General features: G+C 51.9%; 10 protein-coding genes across 10 annotated transcripts, besides 3 other annotated features; 6 read left to right on the top strand and 4 right to left on the bottom strand.

Annotated features, from left to right (window-relative positions):
- Window positions 1-424: 424 nt before the first annotated feature.
- ACLA_041040 (putative Rho-like small GTPase) lies at window positions 425-1,251 on the top strand (the record flags this gene model as incomplete). Its single annotated transcript, XM_001271313.1, has 4 exons — window positions 425-507; window positions 603-837; window positions 925-1,014; window positions 1,090-1,251. 4 exons carry the CDS (start codon window positions 425-427, stop codon window positions 1,249-1,251), a joined length of 570 nt encoding a protein of 189 aa, XP_001271314.1.
- A 778-nt stretch (window positions 1,252-2,029) lies between these two features.
- On the bottom strand, window positions 2,030-3,002 carry rps0 (40S ribosomal protein uS2; the record flags this gene model as incomplete). Its single annotated transcript, XM_001271312.1, has 2 exons — window positions 2,030-2,756; window positions 2,833-3,002. The coding sequence occupies 2 exons, from the start codon at window positions 3,000-3,002 to the stop codon at window positions 2,030-2,032; spliced, it is 897 nt and encodes a 298-aa protein (XP_001271313.1).
- Window positions 2,127-2,185: a microsatellite.
- Window positions 3,003-3,409: 407 nt separating the features above from the next.
- On the top strand, window positions 3,410-4,396 carry ACLA_041020 (mitochondrial 37S ribosomal protein uS15m; the record flags this gene model as incomplete). Its single annotated transcript, XM_001271311.1, has 2 exons — window positions 3,410-3,458; window positions 3,525-4,396. 2 exons carry the CDS (start codon window positions 3,410-3,412, stop codon window positions 4,394-4,396), a joined length of 921 nt encoding a protein of 306 aa, XP_001271312.1.
- Window positions 4,397-5,297: 901 nt separating this feature from the next.
- On the top strand, window positions 5,298-9,344 carry ACLA_041010 (uncharacterized protein; the record flags this gene model as incomplete). The annotated part of the gene is made up of 3 exons (XM_001271310.1): window positions 5,298-7,833; window positions 7,884-8,835; window positions 8,903-9,344. The coding sequence occupies 3 exons, from the start codon at window positions 5,298-5,300 to the stop codon at window positions 9,342-9,344; spliced, it is 3,930 nt and encodes a 1,309-aa protein (XP_001271311.1).
- A 920-nt stretch (window positions 9,345-10,264) lies between these two features.
- Window positions 10,265-11,041, top strand: ACLA_041000 (uncharacterized protein; the record flags this gene model as incomplete). Its single annotated transcript, XM_001271309.1, has 2 exons — window positions 10,265-10,922; window positions 10,944-11,041. The coding sequence occupies 2 exons, from the start codon at window positions 10,265-10,267 to the stop codon at window positions 11,039-11,041; spliced, it is 756 nt and encodes a 251-aa protein (XP_001271310.1).
- Window positions 11,042-11,238: 197 nt separating this feature from the next.
- Window positions 11,239-13,274, bottom strand: spb4 (ATP-dependent RNA helicase SPB4; the record flags this gene model as incomplete). Its single annotated transcript, XM_001271308.1, has 3 exons — window positions 11,239-12,358; window positions 12,415-12,924; window positions 12,985-13,274. 3 exons carry the CDS (start codon window positions 13,272-13,274, stop codon window positions 11,239-11,241), a joined length of 1,920 nt encoding a protein of 639 aa, XP_001271309.1.
- Window positions 13,275-13,864: 590 nt separating this feature from the next.
- On the top strand, window positions 13,865-15,022 carry ACLA_040980 (diacylglycerol/polyprenol kinase family protein; the record flags this gene model as incomplete). Its single annotated transcript, XM_001271307.1, has 1 exon — window positions 13,865-15,022. The coding sequence occupies one exon, from the start codon at window positions 13,865-13,867 to the stop codon at window positions 15,020-15,022; it is 1,158 nt and encodes a 385-aa protein (XP_001271308.1).
- Window positions 15,023-15,543: 521 nt separating this feature from the next.
- Window positions 15,544-17,775, bottom strand: ACLA_040970 (crossover junction endodeoxyribonuclease; the record flags this gene model as incomplete). The annotated part of the gene is made up of 1 exon (XM_001271306.1): window positions 15,544-17,775. The coding sequence occupies one exon, from the start codon at window positions 17,773-17,775 to the stop codon at window positions 15,544-15,546; it is 2,232 nt and encodes a 743-aa protein (XP_001271307.1).
- A 1,394-nt stretch (window positions 17,776-19,169) lies between these two features.
- ACLA_040960 (putative actin-related protein RO7) lies at window positions 19,170-20,501 on the top strand (the record flags this gene model as incomplete). The annotated part of the gene is made up of 1 exon (XM_001271305.1): window positions 19,170-20,501. One exon carries the CDS (start codon window positions 19,170-19,172, stop codon window positions 20,499-20,501), a length of 1,332 nt encoding a protein of 443 aa, XP_001271306.1.
- Window positions 20,502-20,837: 336 nt separating this feature from the next.
- Window positions 20,838-20,862: a microsatellite.
- Window positions 20,839-20,862: a microsatellite.
- A 12-nt stretch (window positions 20,863-20,874) lies between these two features.
- ACLA_040950 (aldose epimerase family protein) lies at window positions 20,875-22,113 on the bottom strand (the record flags this gene model as incomplete). The annotated part of the gene is made up of 1 exon (XM_001271304.1): window positions 20,875-22,113. One exon carries the CDS (start codon window positions 22,111-22,113, stop codon window positions 20,875-20,877), a length of 1,239 nt encoding a protein of 412 aa, XP_001271305.1.
- Between the last annotated feature and the right edge of the window lie 468 nt (window positions 22,114-22,581).

Here is a 22,581-nt window from a genome sequence, read left to right as displayed (position 1 = left end):
TTGAGCTGGTCGGCGAATGATCGCTCTTTTAATGCTGGAGTAGATTCGTAGAGATAGCCAAACTGACATGACAAATGCAGCAGCAATTTGCAATCATCACTTGGACCATCCAGCCAACTCTCAATCAAGGCATCGACTAAGCCCTACAATGGTGGAAATGGAACCTATAAATTCTTCATATAATATAATGTGGTTGAGGCCCCCAAATATCATGGGTCGTTGCAACTCGGTTAAGTGTTAAACGCCATGGCTTGCTGGGCCTCTAGATATATAATCCCCCCCCCCACGAAATCTTATCTCGACCTCAACATGAACTAATAGCAGTAGCTGAGTGACAATGAAAAATCTCCTTACATACCCCGAAGCTTGTATCGATTGAACAGATGAGACCAAGTTGATCAGTGGCAAGCTATCTGTTATGGACATGGACCACCCTCAAGGAGAGAAAGAGACAGTCACTATCTTGTTGCTTGGAGATCCAGGATGCGGCAAATCTACATTCATCGCGTAAGTGCCGTCTGTCTTGCTTCTATGCATCACAAGCGATACCACAGCCATCCCTACTACATCGAATTGGAAAAAGAAGACTCAAGTTTCAGCAGTGCCTTGAGGAACATCCGAGGTCAGCCTAGGGAACAAGCCCAGAATGGGCTGACGGACTTGCCGCGAGACAGCGAGCAGCCATTTCTCTTCGACATCCGGTTCTCGAAGAAATCATTCACTCTTGAGTTGTATGACACCGCAAGTCCGAATCAGCATTGGTCGACCTTGCAGCCGGATGTTGTAGTGTTGGCATTCGATATCTCCAACCGGGAGACGCTGGATAATATCAAAAAAGTAAGCCCAGCTATGTCACCAGCGTTCGCAAAACGGCTTACTGATCGATGCTCCAAGTGGCGACACGATGTCATCCGGTACTTCCAGCGAGGTCAAGGGGAACGAGCGCCCGTCATGCTGGTGGGATTGAAACGAGATCTCAGGAAAGAAGGAGAAGGCATCATCTACCCCCAAGAAGTATGCTATTTCATCTGTTCCTGGCCCTAGTTACTTGCCCTCGTAATGGAAAGAAGCAAATGCTAATCGCCGCAGTCATATCGCATCGCGCAAGAGCTGCGCTGTGATCGATACGCGGAATGCTCCGCCGTTACTGGGGAGCTTTTGGCCGAGACCTTTGAAGACCTAGCAAGACTTGCGGGTATGACTACGACCGAGGTTGGTGGACAGACGCAGGGAGGATGTGTGGTCTGCTGAGTGGGTTGGTTAATTTTGTATTTGCAACTACGGAGTCTTCTATGATATGATATTCGAAAGAAGGTAGATTCCTGGTTGGGCCATAGTGGTCCTTCTGGCACTTCATGTTCCTGCCTCCAAGCATTGCACCCAGGCAGCTGTTCAGCTACCACGGCAGTCTACGAATTACAATACGACCACTGCTCGCCACAAACCTACACAGTCTCTACAATGCACAAAGGGTAGTTGGGTAGCAGCATTTTCCATTTACTTAGCAACGAGGAGGAACCAAGGTAACGATTAAGTCCACCTTTGAAATTGACAGCACAGGGCTTTCCCCCAGAAGCTCACTGAATAAGAGACCAACTGGATATCTTTCCCTCATAAGCGCCAGTCAACGCTTGACGTTGCAATCCCTCCCCGATACATGAAGAACCAGAAGTGAATGTGTCAACTGATGAAACGGAATTTGTTTTTGTTTTTTGTTTTTGCTGTACCATACCGAGAGTTGCATAGATGAGAAGTGGTGGGACTTCCGTTGAAAAGCTTCTTTCGACCTTTTTTTTTCTCAATTTTGGATAGTTCCTGAACAAGATACTAGGATAAACATGTCAAGGGAATTTTTGGCGGGAGGACCCTCCGAAACAGTATCGTCAAGAGGTGTGAAAATAACGCTCATTGTTCGAAAAGTCGCATCAGTCGCGGAGACGTAGAATACCCTCCTGAAGCGCCATACTTTTGCAAGAAGAAAGAATATCGTCTCTTCTCAACGGCAGTCCTTGTCACCAGCTTCTAACATCTACCACTTGGCCTCAGTGGGCTGGGTCTCAGCCCAGCTCTCACCAGCAGGGGGAGCAGAGCTGGCGGCCCAGTCACCACCATCAGCCTCCCAGCTGGTAGCAGCAGCAGCGCTGGCAGCAGCGAAAGCAGAGCCAGGAACACCAGCACCAGGAGCCTGGGTATCCCAGTTCTCACCAGCGAAGCCAGACTCGACGGCACCAGCGCCAATCTCCTCAGCACCGGGGACCTTGGTCTCCTCGGCAATCTCCTTGTTCTCCTCGGCCTCAGGGTCGCGGTAGAAGTAGAGATCGACAACAACGTCCCACTCGGTCTCACGGTTGGCAAGGGTACCGCGGAGGCGGAGGACCTCACGGGCAAGCAACCACCAGACGAGACCGATGGCGTGACGACCCTTGTTGTTGGTGGGGATAGCAACATCAACGAAGTCGGTGGGGGAGTCAGTGTCGCAGAGAGCGATGACGGGGATGTTGACGTAGCTGGCCTCCTTGATGGCCTGAGCATCAGTGCGGGGGTCGGTGACGATGATGAGACGGGGCTCCTTGAAAGAGCGGGTGATGTAGTTGGTGAAGTTACCGGGGGTGAAGCGACCGGCAATGGCGGTGGCACCGGTGTGGGAAGCGAACTTGAGGACAGCACGCTGGCCGTAGGGACGAGCGGAGATCACACAGATGTCGGCGGGGTTGTCAATGGCAGCGATGATACGGGCGGCCAAGAGGATCTTCTCCCTACAATATCGCGCTCGACGTTAGACACTGAAAAAATCGCAGTATTCTCCCAAATGTAGCAACCGCGTAGACATACCAGGTCTTGCCAATGTTGATGACATTGACACCGTCGGGGCGAGTCTTCCAGAGGTAAGGCTCCATGTGAACCTGAAGGTTCTTGGATCCCAGGTGGCACTGAGCTGCGAGGAGCATCTCAATGTCCTGGGGGGTGGGGTTGAACATGGGGGGGAGCTGAGAGGGAGCCATTTTGGTCGATTGATATTGTCAAAGACGGTGAATTGATGATATCAATCGTCTGGCGCTTGTCGTGGTGGTGATGCAGAAGGAAGAGACCGACGCGGAAGTTGTAACTTTTGCTCGCCGCGCTGAGATGAATTTCGCTTGCCGGTTGTGAGTTTTAGGGCTAGGGTAACCCGATTTGTCCTGTACTGTCATATTGTACCAGACCGTACGGAGTAGTACTATGGGGCAAGTCATGTGCTGCGACTTGGGGAATTCCGATCCGTCCGGGAAGTCACATGATACAAACTTTCATATCGGGACTAGTGCAGCACGGGCGGTCTTGAGATTTCGGAGATTCTCAGCATCAAAGTCCCAGAAGTGGCAGAGTTGTGAGATCAGGCAGGCTGAACGGGGCTCCGTAATCGACCAATATGCCTCCACGATTCCTCCTCCAACAGCCTTGCTTCAAGGCCTTTACAGGTGAGCTTCTTCTTGCTTTTATTCCAAACCCCGTGGTGCTTGTTTGGTGGCTAATTGCAAATGCAGGATCTTCATATGCTCACAACCCGCTCGCCGCTTTGTCGTCGAACCCATGCAAGATTTCTGTACGAGCTGGATCAGCGGAGACGCGAGAGAGAAGACGACATGATCCCTTTCTGATGGCGCAGTCTCGCCAACGCAAAGCTGCCAATTTGTCCCGTCAACAGGCTCTTGCTCGGGAGCGCGAGGGTTCCCTTGGTGATCCGGTGGAAAGCAAGCCCACGCCATTCATTGAGGAGCTGAAAGGAACACAAACGACGTCTCCAGGCTCCTCAAGCTCGGGAGATGTGACATTGAACTACTTTGTCAAGCCGGAGGGACTCAAAGAGGCTCTTGAATACTCAAAGAACCTGACATCACCTCTCGAAAACCTAGACCGGGAGACCGCAGATCCACAGCTCGAAAAGGAGGCTACGGAAAGACACCTTCAGGAACATCGGAACGCACAGGAGGCGATCAACCGCATCATCAGCATCAATAACGGAAACACTGCAGACCACACTCGCCTCCTCATCCAGAAATGCATTGATACATTTGGAAGACATAACACCGATAAAAACCTTCCACCGAAGCCTGCCGCTGTCGTACACGATTCTGCGACTGTTCATCCCGATAAGACCCCCCGGGTTGGCCCAGACACTGGCTCTCCTGAAGTCCAGGTGGCTATCCTTACCGCCAAGATCATCAACCTGTCCAGACATCTTCAGTCGACTAACAAGGACAAACACAACAAGCGCAATTTGAGACTACTTGTTCACAAGCGACAAAAATTACTGCGCTACCTTCGCAAGAAGGAAAGGGGTGGACCAAGATGGCAGCATCTCGTCGAAACGCTTGGCCTGTCAGACTCTGCTTGGAAGGGCGAGATTAGCATGTAAGGGTTTGTTATCACCTGTGTACTCTATATCTGTGATTTTCTTTGTACCTCCATCGAGGTTCAATCTGTAATGTTATGGCACTTAAACTATCCAGCGCGGAGTGAGGCAGTCATACTTGGTTTGGTTTGCTCAAGATTCTGTGAGCCCATTAGAGAGACTTCTTTATGTATAAATACGGCCCTTGTGAATTAACCCCCATGATGCCTGCTGTATCCTCGTACTGCTAGGTGGCCCATCTTTTTCTGCAAATAGGACATACAGGATTTAGATGAACCAGCTGTAGTTACGGGTAGTCACTCCACCTCAACCCGCTATTTCACTGAAACACTGTAGCTATTCCAAATTTGAAACAGCTTGAAAAGACTTTCTTAAACCATTCACTACTTTTCTTCAAAGCTCACGGCATCTTCCAGTTTCCTAAGGCCTGAGTTCTGACCGCCTTTGGGATTTTGCCGGGACGTCACCCCGAATTTCAATTTTGTTTGCGACTTTCACTTCCAACCCCCAACAACTTGGTGCTGGTGTGTCGCATTCACTCCTCGACGACGACTTCATCATCGCCAGGTAAGTAAATATTTTAAGCTTGCTAATCCTCGACAGATGCGACGCGATACCCCACAACAAGAGGAAGAATAAATCAAAGTCAATCACCTTCCATCTCTTCTCCCACTTTTTCTTCTCTCACCACACCACTCATCTTTACAACCACCCACACTTTGCTTCTATTCAACCGTCTGCAAAATCTACTTGCATCTGCTCTTGAAGTTGTCAAAAGTTACCTCTACCTTCAAATTTGGGCCTATCACAACTATCTCACGTGTCGTCTGTCCTCGCGGTACATTGCTGCAGTGTGTTGGCCTTGAAGTAAGCTGTAGTTGCTGCGCAGCAGTCAACAGTCAAGATGCGTACTCGCTCGCAGCCCTTGTCGCCTGGTGGCTTTATCGCCCTTGACAGTGAACCTCGTCGGACGAGATCCACGAGAAGCACATCTAGACAGCCCAGTGCTGAACCTGCGACTACTACTCGGTCGACACGAAGCGCAAGCATCAGACAGCCCAGTGTTGAACCTGTAACACAATCGGCCACTCGAACAAGGAGAAGTGCAAGTGTTCGGCAGCCTAGTGCTGAGCCTGAAGCACAGCCAAGAACTCGAGCAACCAGAAGTGCTAGTGTCAGACAATCCAGTGCCGAGCCGCCCACACAAACCGCAACTCGTCCACGGACACAACGCACCAGCAACAGCAAGAAACCGTCCTCGAAAGCCACCGAAACGCAGACTCGACGCCGCGCTGCCTCTATCCGTCGCTCGACTCGACAGCCCTCTCGAAAGACGTCTCTCGACGAAATTGAACAAGACCGCACTGGCGGAGCCTCCCAATCTGCATCCGTTACCGATGACCAGGACCCCCAGGCACCCGAAGGATCTGAGACGATTCCGTCGATGGTTGATACCGCTTTGTCTGAACCTAAAGCATCAGACAGTGAGTACACCTCTCCAAATTTACCCCGGCGTGTTCCAGCTGCTCGCTCCCCTGCACCTTCTCCCTCTCCGTCCCCCAAAGCTTCTTCCCATCCCTCTCGTTCGTTCTTGAAATCTATTACTTGCTCGCCGCCTCCCTCTCCCTTAAAAGACGAGGTGCCACTTTTCCCGTCTCCCAAGGACCAGGACCCGGCCAAGGAGGACTCGCTCGAAGCAGTGATCCATGAAAATCAATCTGTTCCATACCCTTCCCTGGCGCGTGAAAGCGCAGCCGCACGTGAGGCCCAAAACCCAAAGGAATCGAAATTATCGACAAAAATTAAGCTCGATGGCGGTTTGTTTGCCCACACAGATACCTGCCAGTATCTTCCGCTTGAGGAAATAAGCGACATTGGGTCCCCCCTTTCTGAGCGGTCTCACACACCGTCCGTCGAGTCGGAAAATCTCCAACTCGGGATCGAACTAGACGAGGCCCTTCTGGCTGGGATTGACGCATGCCTGGCCCTTCACTGCCAAGTGGAGACGGCCGCAGCTCAGGCACCCGCCAAAGGTGACTCCGACGGTTACATGACCATTGAAAGGGAGTGCGACCCTATCGTCAGCTTGTTGTTTTCTGGGACGTACAGCCCCGAGCTACCTGCCGTGATGGAGGCAACCACAGAGCCAACGATTGCTGCGCAATTGTTCTCCAAAATCACGGGAGGACCAGAGTCGTGGGAGGAGCAAGGCCTTTCTTCGCCGATGTCTGTTCCCGGCCGGCCTTCTTCTAACCCCGATTCTTCTTCCACCTTGGTGAATGGAGTGTGCACTGCGGCAATTGACACGCTATGGATTGGTTCACGGGAAATTTCACGAGAAAGTTCTTTGTCTCCTCCTCCTTCCATCGTCAGCGATGAGGATATCCTAGTGTCGTCGGTTGTTGCGGCTGTGTCATCGTCCTTTGACAAGGAGGTTGTCGCCCTTATTCAGAGTTTTTCTGAATTGTGCTTGGCGGACACAACCTACGATGACACACCGCCAGCGCCGGTAACTCTGTTGAGTTTGTTGTCAGTTCCAACCGATCATGTCCAACAGGACTTGATCTTCAGCTCTCCGATTGAGTCGGGTACGGCGTCCATCTTCCATGATGGGCGGTTGAAGCCGGCGAAGGAGTCTGAATTGGTCCCGGATCCTTCATCATCCTATTTGGCGGCCGCGGAATTCCATAGTCCACGTCGACCACGTCGAGCAAGTTGTTCTATGAGAAAGTATTCCGCGCGATGGGCGCGGGTTCCCCTCTCTCCCATACCAGAGGAATTGGAGATGATGAGCCCCCGCCCAGGCTTGGGTGTTGGTTCCGACGCAAAGAGTGTTCACGCGCCACCAACGCCTCTCTCGGCCACTTCCCCTCTGCCGGATTTGGATTTTCACTGTGCCCAGGGCCGAACTAGCAAGCGCGCCGACGCCAAGAAGGAACCGAGGCTAACACCTCGTAAAGTGAACAGGAAACGACCCTACGACGACGAGCCCCAAACCCCGCAGGCGAACAAACGACGAAACCTTGGTCTTCCGGGAACCACACCCCTTGCACGCCGCATGACTTCGCTGTCACGGCAGGTTACCGTTCCGTACTCTGAGCGCAAACGCCGGCGGACAATTGAGGGCCAGGGCCGCATTCATAAGACAGTCTTCCGCTTACCTCAACTACTTGCCCAGAACGAGGCCGACCGCCGAGCAGCCGAGTCCACCCCCCTAGGTCCCTGTCCAGAGCCGCTCCAGTCGGCCTCGGAAGCCGCAGAGGAGCATGTTCAGGAAGACGTCAAAGTTCCTGCAGCCGAGGTTGCCACTCAGACACCTTCCACCCCGGAAGGAGCCCCCAGCGGGTGGAACATCCGTGGATTGATCAACTCTGTGCCTCGCACCTTTTCCCGCTTTCTTCCAGGATTTGGTCGTTCTTCTCGCACTGCTGAGCCACCAGGTATGTCTTTCATGTTGATGATCACTATCTTCAGGGCTTATGAAACACAGAAACTCCGCAAGCCTCTTCAAATATTTCGGCAAAGCCTGCCGTGCAGCCGTCATCTGAACGCATCACACGCACACAGAACGTCGACTCCGAGCCTGGTGTTACTGAGACTCGCGACCGCTCTCACCGTCGCTTGAGTGAACAGCCGGCTAGCAAGCGCCAGCGCACTTTGACCTACTCTCTCTTTCCACCTCCTATTGACCGTGCTCGTTTCCTTGGAGATCTTTCGACTACTCCAAAGAAAACTCTCCAACCTGTCCAGCCTGCACCACGTCTTGAAGAGCAAGTTGCTCAACTACAAAAGGTTCCTGAATCAGATGCCCAGGTCGATGAACATAGACCCTCCCGTCAATCGAGCGAAGAGTCAACCAAGAAGAAGCGCAAGCGCTCTCCATCTCCTGATGTTATCCCCAACCCACCTGGATGCAGCTATGGATTGGATTTGGATTATTTCTGCTATAGCTCTGAAAGTGAAGAGGAGACCGATTCACAAGCCCAACCCCTCGAGTTGTCCACGAAACCTGACCCTCTAGTCAAGTCTGTTGTGCGCAGTGCCCTTCGGTCTGAGCGAGCGCTGTCGAAAAAGGTGCGCTTCGATGCCAGCCCAGAGGATACTCCTTCTAAACTTCGGACACGTGCGCGAGCCACTGATCCATATGAGGGCAAGCACTTTGTCGGCATGGGCGATGTCCCTAGAACGACGGCTCCTGGTTCCCCAGCGCCAACGCGAGCGCCACCGACGCCAACTCCTGGTTCTCGCATGAATTTATTCTCTCCCCAGCGCGCGTCGGGATTCATCCCCAATACACAAGGCACTTTCCAGCTTGATTATGATGCGTTCTCCGATGATTCAGACTCTAGCGGCGCTCCCTCTCCCGCAACTGTACCCGCGCTCGAGCCTGTAGCTGCTGAAACACGAATTAGTACTGCTCTACGTTCTGAAGTTCAAGAAAGGTATTTTAATGGCCCCTTACCTCAATTCCACGTTAGCTTTTGTCTAATTTGAAATGTTTTGATCTAGTGTGCAATCGCCTGCTCCACGCCAAACTCCCCGTCAAGCGCTGCCTCCATCTACCCCGGCCAAAGTTGACAAGGAAGCTCTTGCAAGAGTTCGCTCTCAAGCAGAAAAATATAAGCCGAAAACGCCTAGTGGCCTTCGTACAGCCAGTCGATACTCCAGTCCATTAACTCTTACTCCTGACATTGTCACTCCCCAGCAACCTGTTGAGAGTTTTGGCGAGGATGATCAATTCGCCCGTGATGCTCAGTGGCTCTACGAGAATTGCTCATCTGGAGATCTGAAACAGCTTCAGTGGCCAGCAAAGCACGATCTTCAGCAAAGCTCCGGTGTTGACAAAGAGGCAATCAAAATAGTTGCTGAACTCTGGGATTCAGTTGATCTGGATAACGCCCAGCGCGTCTTCCAGCAAACGTTCGAGGAATTCGCGAAGTCTCTTGCTTAAATTAGGAAAATTTTTGTGGTATCAAAGGGTTCTCAGCAGTCTTGTTAGTTTTGATGCATTTTTGTGTGGATATCATCTTTCTGTTTCATTTTGCCCCTTCTTTCGGTTATTGGACACCTCTGTTTGGCCTCCTTCCCTATCTTTTGGGAAGTGCGAGGCCCAGAGGGTAGTCCATGGTGTTTGTGTCTCGGAACTGGTTGGGCGTCTCCTGTTTCATCTTTTCAAATTATGCCTGTAGCGGCCTCCTCTGGTTTGTTCAGCTGGAGTTGGCAGGCTCTACTTGGCGGAATCTCTCTCACGACAGGATGACGAGACTGAATGTCTTTGTTTTTGATAATTGGAGTTTCGTGTGCTTTCCTGCTATCTCATCAAAGCGTGTGGCATAAACAGGAAAATGTTTGGTTTCATTTCACATTCAGCACCACATTCGAGGTTAATTTGGCATTGATATTGACAATGGAGACGTTATTCGCATCATTTTTCTCTATTTAGACTAATTGATTTGACATGGCATATCTCTGGAATCTTTGATAGTTCTTGAGCCCCTTATACGCCTTCTAATTCTCTCCGTTTGCCATGCCCCTAGGTACCACATCCACCACGAGATTCCAAAAGTCTTTCAAAGGACTGTTCATGATGTTTGAAGTCATACACTATCACCAGACAAAGAGAGCTATCCGCGAGCAAACATCCAAACTGATGTCAACACTCAGCCTTCTATATAGGCCATACCGTCGCCATCGCATTCCCTGCATGTTCTTCCAGCGACATCCTTCTCATCTCATGCAACACGTTCTCCCGAGACACAGAGAAATAGAGACACAGACTACGAACAGCAACAGCAACACCTATCATTGGCGTGAGTTTCAAGAACGATGTGCTGGTACATGCCAAACAGGCCCCCCTGCACCTGCACCTTCATGCAGCTGATTCAACCATGCGCACAAGTCCGCCTCCTACCCTCGCCAGACGGATGCTCCTCGCCCCTCATTCAAGTCTGTCCTGTCCGGTATATCGCCCGTGGCGTCGGCCAGCGCTTCTGTCTCCAGTGTAGCGATGCCGCGGGGATAGCCCCGAATACATCATCAGCGGGACTGGTGGGATATCCATCTGAGGGATACGGGCAGCTGTGCCCGCGTCCGCATCCGCATCCGCATCCACCGCTGCAGCCGGAACCGCGTTTCCAGTGTCAGCTGCAGATTTTACAGCAAGAGAAGGGGGAGAACGGCGGAGTATTGCGGACGCCCACGCCCCTCGACCCGGAGATTCTGGGGAGTGGTCTGCCCGCTGCGGGAGACCTGTTGCCGTCTGCGGCTCTCGGTCAGGTCCTGGATTCTGGGTCTGTTTGTGGTGGTGAGGGTATTATGGAGGATGGAGTAGACAAGCCTTTGTCACGCCGATCATCGCTGTTGGTTCAGGTTTCTTCGGATATGAAGGTGCTTGAGAAGAGTGTTATCGTGGATGAAGAGCGCGGGTGTGGTGCAGCGACGTCCTGTATACCTGTCTCCATAAGCTGCGGGTTGGAGGAGAGGGGAAGAAATACGCAGATAGATCAAATGAAGGAGAAGGAGGAAGGTGGTATGAAAACTGAGTGTGCAGATTCGTGTGAGAGAAATGCTTCGATCCACCAGATGGGTATTGTTATCGAACTGGACGTCGGGGAATCTGATGACAAGCATTCGAGCCGTACCGGATAAGTTGACAATTGTACCATATGTCAAGGAGTGTGCGCTAAGATTGTTGAGAGGGCTTTCCAAAAGGGTATTTTGTGCATATTGGCATATAAAACGAAAATGAAGGATTGCTTCGATGGAAGTGGTTCATTGGTTGTTACACAGAGGTATCATGAAGGTCTAAAACATCGTCTATGAGGATAGTGTATATGCATGGTATCTCAGTCAAACCCCTTGAACTCTTCGTCCTCACCGCCAGCCTTCGCTGTCTCAGCTTTGGCTGCTGCTTGTCTGAACCGTCGTTCTTCCAAGTTCTTCGCTCTTAGCTCTTCCACCATCTCCTTTGTTTCCCGGGCCTTCTGTCTCTCTTCTTCCGTCATATTCTCCCACTTGGTCTTCTCTTGCTTCAGCTTCTTGTACTCACGACGTTGCAGTTTTTTATTCTTGTTCTCGGCATTTTGACTCCATGCGACGCTCTCGCTGGCTCGCCGCTTGTTCGAAGACGGTTGGGAAACACCAGACTCTGCAGCCTCCTGGAGAAGCTCCTTCCGGCGTTTCTCCCGCTGCTTATCCTTGTATGAAAAGTTATCCCAATCGAGACTGACACCAAGCGTCTTATCACCGGTAAAGGATCTCAGCTCGGGCATCTTAGGCAATTTCAACAGACCCCATGCTTTCCCAAGCGCCTCCCAATCAAGATCCGCGACACGGAATATGCTGCTCGCCTGGTGTTTGCTATAGCTCCTAAGCCAGCTCACAAAAGCCTTCTGGCCTCTGTCATGCAATGCACGATCGGCCAGCACAGCCTTGCGGGCACGCGCGGTAGCAGAGGTTGCATCGGCATCGGAGAATGAGATGGATGGGGAGAATGGAACGACAGGGGTTTTTCTGACGTCAAGAAATGAAACGTAATCCTCTTCCCGTCCAGGATGCAGCATCACTACACTCAGACCTCTCCGGCCGGCTCGGCCTGCACGGCCGCATCGGTGGATGAAGGTCTTGGGATCGGAAGGAGGATCTATCTGTACAACGAGGTCGACCGATGGGATATCAAGCCCTCGGGATGCGACATCGGTGGTGAGGAGGATGGCCGGGCTATGGGAACTTAGGAAGCGGTTGAAGTTCTTCTGGCGAACATTTGCCTGGTGTTTGCCATGCAGGGGTATCAACAAGAAGTCATCACCAAGAAGCAGTGGGAGGATCGCGGACAGATAGTCGACGCCCGAGCATGTCGAAACGAAGAAAATCGATTTTTGAGGAGTCGGTTGAACTGAGGAAAGGATGTTTTTCAGGGCGGCAAATTTGTGTAGAGGAGGAGTTGACAGGTACGTCATTTGCAGACTGATCCGACTCTAGTTAGAAGATTTTCGATAAAAAAGATAAAAAGCCAAACTGACCTAGCAGGGGTTCGCTTGTCATCAACCCCAGATGTACCCTTGACCTTGACCATAATCTTGACCGGATTGCGCAGACCAACCCGAACGATCTGGTCGACAGCCTCACTTACACTGGCACTGAATAAACCGGTTCGTCTTTGTTTAGGAAGCCGGCGCAAGATATTCTGCAGTGTCTCCTTAAACCCTAAATCCAAGAGCCGGTCTGCCTCATCAAGAACTAGCATCTCGAATGAAGACTGGGGACAATGGACATGCGGCGAAGAAAGGAGTTCCAACAGTCGTCCGGGCGTCGACACAAGCACGTTCGGGGACAGCTTCAAGAACCTGCTCAGGTCTTCCGCAGGGGTGGTAGAGCCGCCCAGGAGAAGTTGAGGCACGACTTTGAGGGTGGACGAGGGAAACTTCTGACGAGGCGCATCATCGTCGTCCAGTGGAGTCATTGCGGCGGCTGAAGGAGGATGAAACGCAAGTAATGATTGCATGACACTATGAATCTGTGATGCCAATTCTCTTAATGCCAAGTCAGCCATAAGTTCTTTGGGACATTCCATCTATGGCACCATAGCCTACCGGGTGGGGGAGATAATGATCGCTCCAATGTGGTGCTTCTTAATCGGTTCTTCGAGGCGCAAAAGCTTCTCCACGATGGGAAGCAAAAATGATAGCGTCTTTCCACTTCCAGTAACTGCTTCGACCACAACGTCCTTATGCGCCATGAATAAAGGAATGGCGGAGGCTTGCACGGGGGTCATCCGCGCGAAGCCCATTGAGGACATAGCCTCAAGCACCCATTCTGAAAGGGGTGGGGTCACTGCATCCCAGGCTCTGGACGACGTACCCTTCGGCGGGTTTGGAGCCATGATAGCGATCGGTGCAAGAATGAACCTTCAGAGATCTGTATGTCCGCCCCAATGATCTATGCTTCTTCACCAAATTCCATCGCAGAAAAAAAAAGGCTTATCAGAAGATGGCCGATTAGATACTGGAGGCGGTGAGTGCTTTCTGCCGCCTCTCCACGTGATCGTCTACGGATTGGGCGGATCCAAAGTGAAGAAAACGACGAGGAAAAGTGAACGATAGCTACGAAAACACCCGGAAAAAGGCATTTGACTTGTAATATCTCTCTTCTGTCTCCATCACTCATCTGCCTCTGCCTCTCAACTGTCTATAGGCTATGTCGATCATTTTCTGAGTTGACAACAACATGCGCAGTCGAGTTTCTGCCTTGGGACTCAGCCTACTTCTCACGCGATAACCCGTCTGTCTCGCACGCAAGCTTACTATTAATTGTGCCACGACCATCAAATTGCCCATCATTGCGTCGTTTAAAGTTGATCAGCTTCTTCTCTTCGGCGCATTTTCCTGCGACCAGATATCTTCACGCCGACAACCTTTTTTTGGGTTGATACAAACTCCGGTTCTTCCGCCTTTCGTCGTCAGAGCGGTTGAGATGCCCTCTCCTGTCGACAATATCCCGGCGACTCCTCGAGTCATCTCTCCGTCTCCTACTCCTTCAGGCAGGTCATCTTCGCGAGAAGGATATGCCGGCCCCACAACACGGTCTGCGGCGCGACGGCAGCGTCTAGTGCAAGTCTCGGAGGAAGGCAGTGATGGTGTGGATACGGATTCAGATCGGCCACCGAGTCGGTCTCGCAGCCCAAAAGCTCCTGCTCGCTCACCGCGGAAGAGGCGCTCGAACCCTATGATACCTGCCAACGGCCCAGACACGTTGATAACCGGTGGCCGCACGCCGCCCTCCAACTATCTCTCCCCCAGTTCCGCCAAGGGCACTGGCCGCTGGCATGATATCTCCCGGTCACCGTCCCCTCTGGGTCTGATTCCCCTTCATACTCGCTACCGTAGATTTATTCACCGTCATGAGATTCCGCGCAAGCTCCTCCATGTCTCCATCGGCTTCGTCGCTCTTCACCTGTACAGCCGCGGCATCCAGACCCTCCAAATTACCCCTTGGTTATTCGGAGCGCTCGTACCCATCGCCGCGACAGACGTTATCCGGCATCGTTCAGAGAGGGTGAACAGATTCTACACTCGCTGCCTTGGAGCGCTCATGCGAGAAACAGAGGTGTCGGGCTATAACGGCGTGATTTGGTATCTGTTGGGCGCATACGTCGTCCTGCGATTCTTCCCAAAGGACGTCGGGGTGATGGGCGTACTGCTTCTCAGCTGGTGCGATACTGCGGCCTCCACTTTCGGCCGCCTCTACGGCCGGCACACCTTCCAGCTGCGCAAAGGCAAGAGCTTTGCTGGTACACTGGCTGCTTGGTTCGTTGGCGTCTTCACCGCCGCTGCCTTCTGGGGCTGGTTCGTTCCTTACGTTGGTCCTTTCCCCAACGACCCCGAAGGAGCGTTCATGTTCACAGGACGTCTGAATCTGCTTCCGGACTCCGTCAAGGGCCTGCTCGGATGGACCGCCGATACCTCGCGCGGGGTCGTCACCGGCCCGCTGGCGCTGGGTGTCATGAGCGTTGTTTCCGGCTTTGTCGCTGCCGGGAGCGAGTTCATCGACATGTTCAGCTGGGATGACAATTTCACTATCCCGGTCCTGAGCGGAATTGGCCTGTGGGGATTCCTCAAAGTATTTGGTTGAGAGCCTCGCCGTTGTGCTGTTCGCTCACTTGATCTTTTTCCATATAGAACATACAATTCCCTCCAAGAAACCGATCATATTGCTTGTTGATCGTGATCTAGTACCTGGAAACCCCCCTTTTGTCGTTTCTTACCTCTATACCACTCAATGTCATCTTCGATCCATTGCTGTCAAAATAGACACTCATAAAGAGACAATCTACAATAATCTGTCTTGAATGCGAGGGCTATCATACCCCAAGCCGCCCTGTCGCAACCCTTCTACTCGTTGTTAAAAGGAGACTTCTCATAGGATTTCCATGTTCTGTATACATCTGGAGGCGGAGCCATATCTCAAAGTGAAGCTGGCGATCACCAAGGAGATGAAAGGAAACAAAAAAATGCTCAATATCAGGAAGGAAAATACACCAATTCAACCCGAACTCCAACATCCCAGGTATCCTCCTAACGCCTAAATACTGCTTCAAATCCTTAAAATTGGCCAACGGAAAGCAAGCGCTGAGAACCAGCAACAAGACGACCTCAGCTCAAATCCAGAATGCTCACGCGCGGGATGCGTTTCTTCTTCCTCTTTTCATTGGTTGTGTCCTGGTCAATTTCAAGCTTCTCCGAGGCCAGCTCAGATTGGGGTTCGGCTTCTGTCGTCCAGGTTCCATCATCACGCACCACGACGAAGTCCACGTGTGACGCATTCTTGTGGGAATCCGTCCCCTTATTCGGATGAATCTGCTCTTTCAACTTGGCTTCCGGCTTGGACACTTTTTTCACGGAAGGTTTTAAGAGTGACGGCGCTGGTGGACTATGCTGAGAGAGCCTCTGTTCGACTTTCTCACATGACTGCTTCACTGCCAAAGAAACATCTTTTTGGCTGCGTAGAGAGCGTTTCACCTGTATCTTAGAGTCTGGAATATCATCTTCAGGTAGTCTCGGTGTCCTGCGGGGTAGGGCTCTGGGATGGGTCAGGAAGTCACGATTTCTAGAAGCCTTGCACGGGCTACCGTCATCTAGGACGATTGTAGACATGGCATGTTGCAATTCAGAAACGTCCTGGCTAATCTCTGCTTGAGACTTAGACGATGTCTGTGCAGCTTTTCGCGTCTTATGTCGACTGGCATCATATTTGGCGACTGATTCAGGCACAGAAAGAGCCACTCTTGGAGATCGGCCCAGTTCGATGGGGTCATTGTAGCTGACATTAGAATATGTCATTCTAATTCTTCCAGAGAACAAGCGCGATGGGGAGTACTCCATCTCAGACTCGGGATCACTTGCGGCAAGAGTTTGCACCTCGACATCGCCTGGAACGACAGTTGCACGCTGATATCCGCCACGGGAGCGGATGGCCATAGCATGCCGTTTGCTGTTCAGTTCCGGGGAGATGCTGCACGAGGAAGTGAAAGATTTGATCAGATCATCCACATCTTGGTACATTCGTGGCTGGAGGCCAAGTACATGATGCTGACTGTATCCGCCATAAGCTGGGGATCCCATCATTGAGGCATCGGGAGACCATTCGACAGGTTGAGATCTTGAGACGCTTGTCTTTGTTGGCGTGGCGGAGATCGCCGCATCGAATAACTGCGCACCTTTGTACTCTGAAATGTCTGACTTTTGTTTCGTGAGGGTGCCATACTTGAGGATGCTGCCTCTTTTCATGCCGGGGTCAATCGGTCCCTTCTTCCGCGGCCCAGTTCTCCGGTTGCTTGTCTTTTTTGGAGCAGCAGCCTTCTCCATTTGCTCTTTCTTCCAACTCTGCACGACCTCCGGTATCCCGAGACTGGCCAAAGTCTCGAAGATCCAGACTTTCTCAACAGAAAAGGGGTCAAAACGCTTAGATGTCCGCTTCTTGATCGGAGACTGGGCTACGGCCTCTGTGACCACCTCCACGTCCTCCTCTTCGTCTCCAGAAACTAGTATTGTCTCCTGAGATGGCATTGGAGGGTTCGGCTCCTCAGCAAGTAAATCCAAGCCAACGACATCAATCGGAACAATGTCCAACTGCAACTCAGTCAAGCCGTCTGTGCTAAAGCTGGTTCGGCTCTTGTATACTTTCTGAAGCATTTGTCCAACATTGTCGGAAAAAGGAGGATTCTGTGGGAAGGCTGCCGGGTGTCTTTGCAGGCGAAGCCTGTAGGAAACAAGGGGTTCGGCGAGTAGGCGGATCACCTTCCTCGCCCCAGAACGGTAATTCCATTCGAACGTGTCGGCAGTAAACCTTCGCAATTCCAGAGCGTCAATCTCCTGATCCCAAGCAGTGGCTAGACGGTGTCGCAGAGCCGCAATCTCTGCCGACGACGACACCACAGGGTTCGCATAATATGACAGTATTGTCCTATCAGGAAAGGCTTCCGGAATGCGCACTGCTTTATGTTTCGTTTGGAAATAGCCACTCTCGTTCTGCTCTAGCTCGTACTGAAGTCTTTCCCTCCACTCCTCCAATTTGATGTCAAGCTCAGGGCCATCGGATTGAATGGCGTCGAGCAGGTCTGCCCCAAATCCTGCTTTGGCTATTTCCGCGGCCAATTTGCTGCCACATTTGGGCACACCAGATGGTAGATAATCACCCCCACTAAGCATTGCGAACAAGATCATCCCGGCCTGGTCGAGAGTCACGTTCGATGGATCACCCAGGTAGTCACACATCCTATAGCAGGTTATATGTGTAGCTGCAGAGGTGCTAGACCCGGTCTCTTTCGAAAAATTCATCACGGTCAGCCCTGAGCCAAACATCAAAGCGTCGACATCGTTGCTCATCACAGCATCGACGACTCCTGCTCTCTGTAACCTGGCGCATTCTGCTTCGGCCTCCCCCGGGGCATCATGACGAGGAAATTTAAATAAGTCGATTAAAATTTTGGACAGTCGGATTATGGGCGCGCTCCCGTAACTTCGCCCGGAGACTGCTTTGCCTCGCTTGAAGGGTGGTTTGTCCTTCCCATCATACACAAACAGTGGGTGGATGGGTAGCGCCAAAAATTTCAACAATCTATAAAATAATGTTCGGAGTTCTGGATTCCTTCCACCTCGGCCGGCTTGCACTTGGAACAGCCATATTGAGATGTCAACGGCAATGCGAATGGGTCTTGAAGTCCGTTCGAAGTGAGTTACTGCCAACTTAGACAGCGAGATACGTTCTCCAGAGCCAATGGCATTGATAAGACTGTTGGACGTCAGATTTTATGTGTCTTATGCACTTGCCACTCAGTCATCCAACAATTCCTGGAGGATCGGATATCCTGGGCGTAGACATATATAGCAGAATATATCTCTGCTTTGGGAACTGCAACGAGAGGAAAATATTTCACCTACCCAGGAATCCCCATTCAGACGGCCACAAAATTACTGACAAAAACCATCAAAAAAGCCACCAAGAAAACAAACTAACAACCGTTCTGACTACCGCGTGCTTGCGTGGACAATGGTCAATATATTGTTGCTGCGGTGTTGTTGTTTTGACATCGGGGAATCAATACGACGGCCCGACAGAAGATCCGTGCAGACAACAAGAGGCAGGTCGCGCCTTCAGCTAATGGTGATACATGGCTGGAATATCAAGAGAGATCTGATCAATTCGGATCTGATGAGAGATTTGAGCATATCCATACTACTACCACATTGATTATCACTGCTGTCGCCAGTGCCGGAAGAGAAATGACGCGCATGGACAACACCCAATCAGTCCGTCCCCGCGTCCTGCATTGAAAGCCCACGCAATTCAACGACAGCTTTAGGACCCCAACCAGGGCGAGTGAGAAGAAATGGCGACTACTCCTTCAAGTGACGATAAAAGGTCCTTTTCGATCAATACCAATCTCCCCTCGCATCTACGTCAAAGTCAAGCCGGCAGACCATCCTCCCCTCACACGCCTCAACACCCCTCGCGTTCCAATAATTCATCCTTTGCAAGTGCCGGCTCTGGTGGCTCTTCCTTTCGCGGAGAGGAAGATGCGATAGTTTTTGAGTTGGGATCCCGATGGCTTCGCGCTGGATTTGAGGGCGATAGTACACCCACGTGTGTTGTCGGATATGGGCCTGAAGATTCGAGGAGGGCTGGAGACTACAGAGGATGGCTGAAAGGGGCCTTGAATACCACGTCCCCGCGACAGGTCAGGGCAGAGGAATGGGCAGGCGCATATGAGCTGTGGAGAATGAACCTACGTGAGGTCGACCTGGGGCTCATTGAGGATAAGATCGAACGGGTATTTCGGGAAACATACAACAAGTATTTGTTGACAGATGCGGGCACGTCGAGATTGGTTCTGGTCATCCCATCTATTATGCCCCATCCGTTACTGTCGTCAGTTTTGTCCACTCTCTTCAGCCGATGGCGATTTCCCAGCATCACACTTCTTCCAAGCCCTGCAATGGCCGCCATTGCAGCAGGAGTTCGTTCGGCGTTAGTGATAGACCTGGGATGGGCTGAGACTACCGTGACCGGGATTTACGAATTTAGGGAGATCGCGACCAAACGAAGTACAAGAGCCATGCGATCTCTGCTTCAGGAGACAGGAAAGATGCTTACTCTAATTGCGGGTGGCGGGAAAGAATTGGAAGTAGACGATATTACGGTCGATTTTGAATACTGCGAGGAAATAATCAGCCGGTTTGCCTGGTGCAAACCTCAGGTAGATGGCGGCGATCACTTACCACCGGATTCGCAAGGACCACCAACTTCGGAAGACGAACAGCCAACCTCCCAGCCGTCTGACTCAATCAGCGATAGAATAGTCTCTATTCCATCTCCGTCGAAGCCCGGCTCGGCATACATCGATCTTCCTTTCGGCAAACTCTCCGAGCCAGTGGAGAAGGTTTTCTTTGCCAAGGGGGTAACGGAGCGTGATGTGGACGACGAGGAGAAAGCCATACCCCTGTTGGTGTACCTTACGCTTTTAGCTTTACCGCCTGATATTCGTGGTACCTGTATGTCACGAATTGTTTTTGTCGGTGGAGGCTCTCAGATACCCGGAATCCGGAGGCGAGTACTCAACGAGGTGTCAGCCATGGTCAAGATGTATGGTTGGGATCCTGTTCGAGGTGAGGCGTCCCTTAAGGCAGGGCAAAAACGGCTGGCCTTGCGGTCCCAGAAACAGGCAACTTCCGGGAATGATAGCGAAGACTCTGCTGCGCCGCCCTCGGAACCTCTGACCAACCCTGATACTCGCCCTCGAGGGGGCGGCGAACCCGAAGAGGAGGTGGATTTTGTCGAGCAGAAGCTACGGCGCAACAATAAAGATAAGGATTTGAAACCCCAGGTGCAAGGCGTACTGCGCGAGGTGGAGTCACTCGGCCCCTGGGCTGGAGCTAGCCTGGTGGCGAGCCTGAAGATCAGGGGACAGGTCGAGGTCGAGCGGGAGAAGTATCTTCAACATGGTCTTGCTGGCGCGACCCGGGACTTGGAATATGCCCACGCTCCAGACCGGCGTTCTGGTCTGCGGTCGGGAGGAGATCGATCGAGCTGGACATTAGCAGGCTGGGGGTGAAGCATCAAAGACAATTGTTCTGTACCCGTTGGTTTTACGCATACCCTGCAGGTCGTGAAGGCTTGAGATATTTCATCAGAATAGCGGTGGATTGATCTCCCATATGATACCCATTTAGAATATGATGGCTTTGCCATTTAGTTTTGAGCTTATATTTCTGTACCATAGTTTTGCTGATTCGGTCTTGCTGGAATTATGATTACTACGTGAAGGCCGACTCAATGAATGCTTTGACGGGTAATATTATGTACATGGCTCACAAGGAACAGCTATAGAGGTGCTATGAGTGAATTAGGAATGGACATCGAATTCCGGCCACCACCACTACCAAGACGCAAAAAAAAAAAAAAAAAAAAAAAAACCAGCCTGGAATTTAGACAGTGCCGAACTTGTAAGTGGCCCAGTTGATCGCAGGCCCATCAGCAGGCGAGAAGATCTGCTCCGACAGCTGTCCCCATTCAGGATGGTTGATACCATCGACCCAGCCCTCGGGCTCAATGACCACGCAACCATACTGCATGACGTTCTTCGCGCCCTCCTTGCCCTCTTCCTTGTTGCGTTTCTCCTGCGACGGCTTGATGGCGACGTAGTCCATCTGGGCGTTGTCGCAGGTATAGATCTGCAGCGCGGGCATGTTGGCCGAGACTTCCATGCTGATGCCCGTTGCGCTAGAGTTCATGCGTACGATGGGGACGAGCGAGTTCGGGGCGGCGTATTGAGGGGGCCGGTCCACGAGGAAGCAGGTGTCATAGCCTGTGCAGCCGAGGCCGCACATGCCGTGGCTATCCTCGAGGTCGCGGCCGATGAATTTGCCGGTGGTAAAGTCTGCAGCGCCGTTGAAGGCGCTGTCGACGCCGAGGATGGTGCCGTTGGGGATCAGAATGCTGTCTGTGGCGATGATGCGGTTGGATAGCGGGAGTTGCAGGAAGGTGTCATTGAGGACGTTGGGGGCCTTGAAGGCGTTCAGGTTCCAATAAATGTGGTTGGAGAGCATGATGGGGGTCGCCTCCGTGAGGGCCAGGGAGACCAGTTTGGTGGTCAGCTGGGGGAGACCTTGCGGGTTCTCGGGGGTGACGGTCGTGTCGACGCTGTAGGTAGCGTGGGTAATGACGTCCCCAGGGAATTTCTCCAGGCCCTGATCGAGCAGAGTGAACGTCACAGCTGACTTGGAGTGCGCCGTGACAGTCCAGTTCTGTTGATCATAGCCCACATTGCCACCATGAAGGGTGTCGACTCCGTGATTCTCGTTTTTCGGCACATGATATTCGGATGAACCGATGGTGAACGTGCCGTTCTTGATCCGATTGGCATACCGGCCAACAACGGCACCGAAGAAGGTGTGCACCGTTTCAGTGTCGTTGAGATATTCCTTTGGATCATCATAGCCAATGACGACATCCTGATCTTTGCCGTCGCGGTCAGGAACGAGCAGAGAGATCAAGCGTGCTCCGTATGGAATGAATTTAGCCGTGATGTTCTCTGCGCTGATGGTATAGACCTTGAAGGGGTCGGCAGGAGAAGCGCTGGCTGACGAGGCATGCGATGATTGTGAGTTCTGGGCTAGGACTGGCAACCCATACAGGACGGCAGAGAGATAATGCTTGACATGCATCTTGAGCCCCAGGAGAATGGTGACAGTGAGGAAGATAGCAAAGTATACAAGCAGGACACGAGGAGTTATCCGAGCAGGACACAGCACAGAACGAAAACAGCCACGGAGATGAGATGAGCGTCGATTAAGTATTGGAAAATAAACCATAATCAACAAATAAATACCAACGTCACTAGCCTTTAGCTTCCATTCACCTCATGACGGCACCTCTGACCAGCGAGCGGGGAAAACAAAGCACAGGACGCTAGCAAGAAGCTGGGGTGACTGCGATGACCCTCCTCCCTGTTCACTGTTGATTTGCCGATACGACTCGTAAATTAACCGAGCAAAGACGGAATCGACGGCAAGCTCCAATTGTATTGCAATGCTCAGTCAGTGGTTGGGGATGTGCAGGGGTTTCGTGCCGCATGCAGTCACTATGCGTATTGTCAACAGGCTGGACGGTTCCAGTATGAGTGCACTAAGGGG

This window comes from Aspergillus clavatus, genomic scaffold (assembly GCF_000002715.2).
Source record: "Aspergillus clavatus NRRL 1 1099423829802 genomic scaffold, whole genome shotgun sequence".
Classification (NCBI taxonomy): Eukaryota; Fungi; Ascomycota; class Eurotiomycetes; order Eurotiales; family Aspergillaceae; genus Aspergillus; species Aspergillus clavatus.
This window is presented reverse-complemented; position numbering and strand designations above follow the sequence as displayed.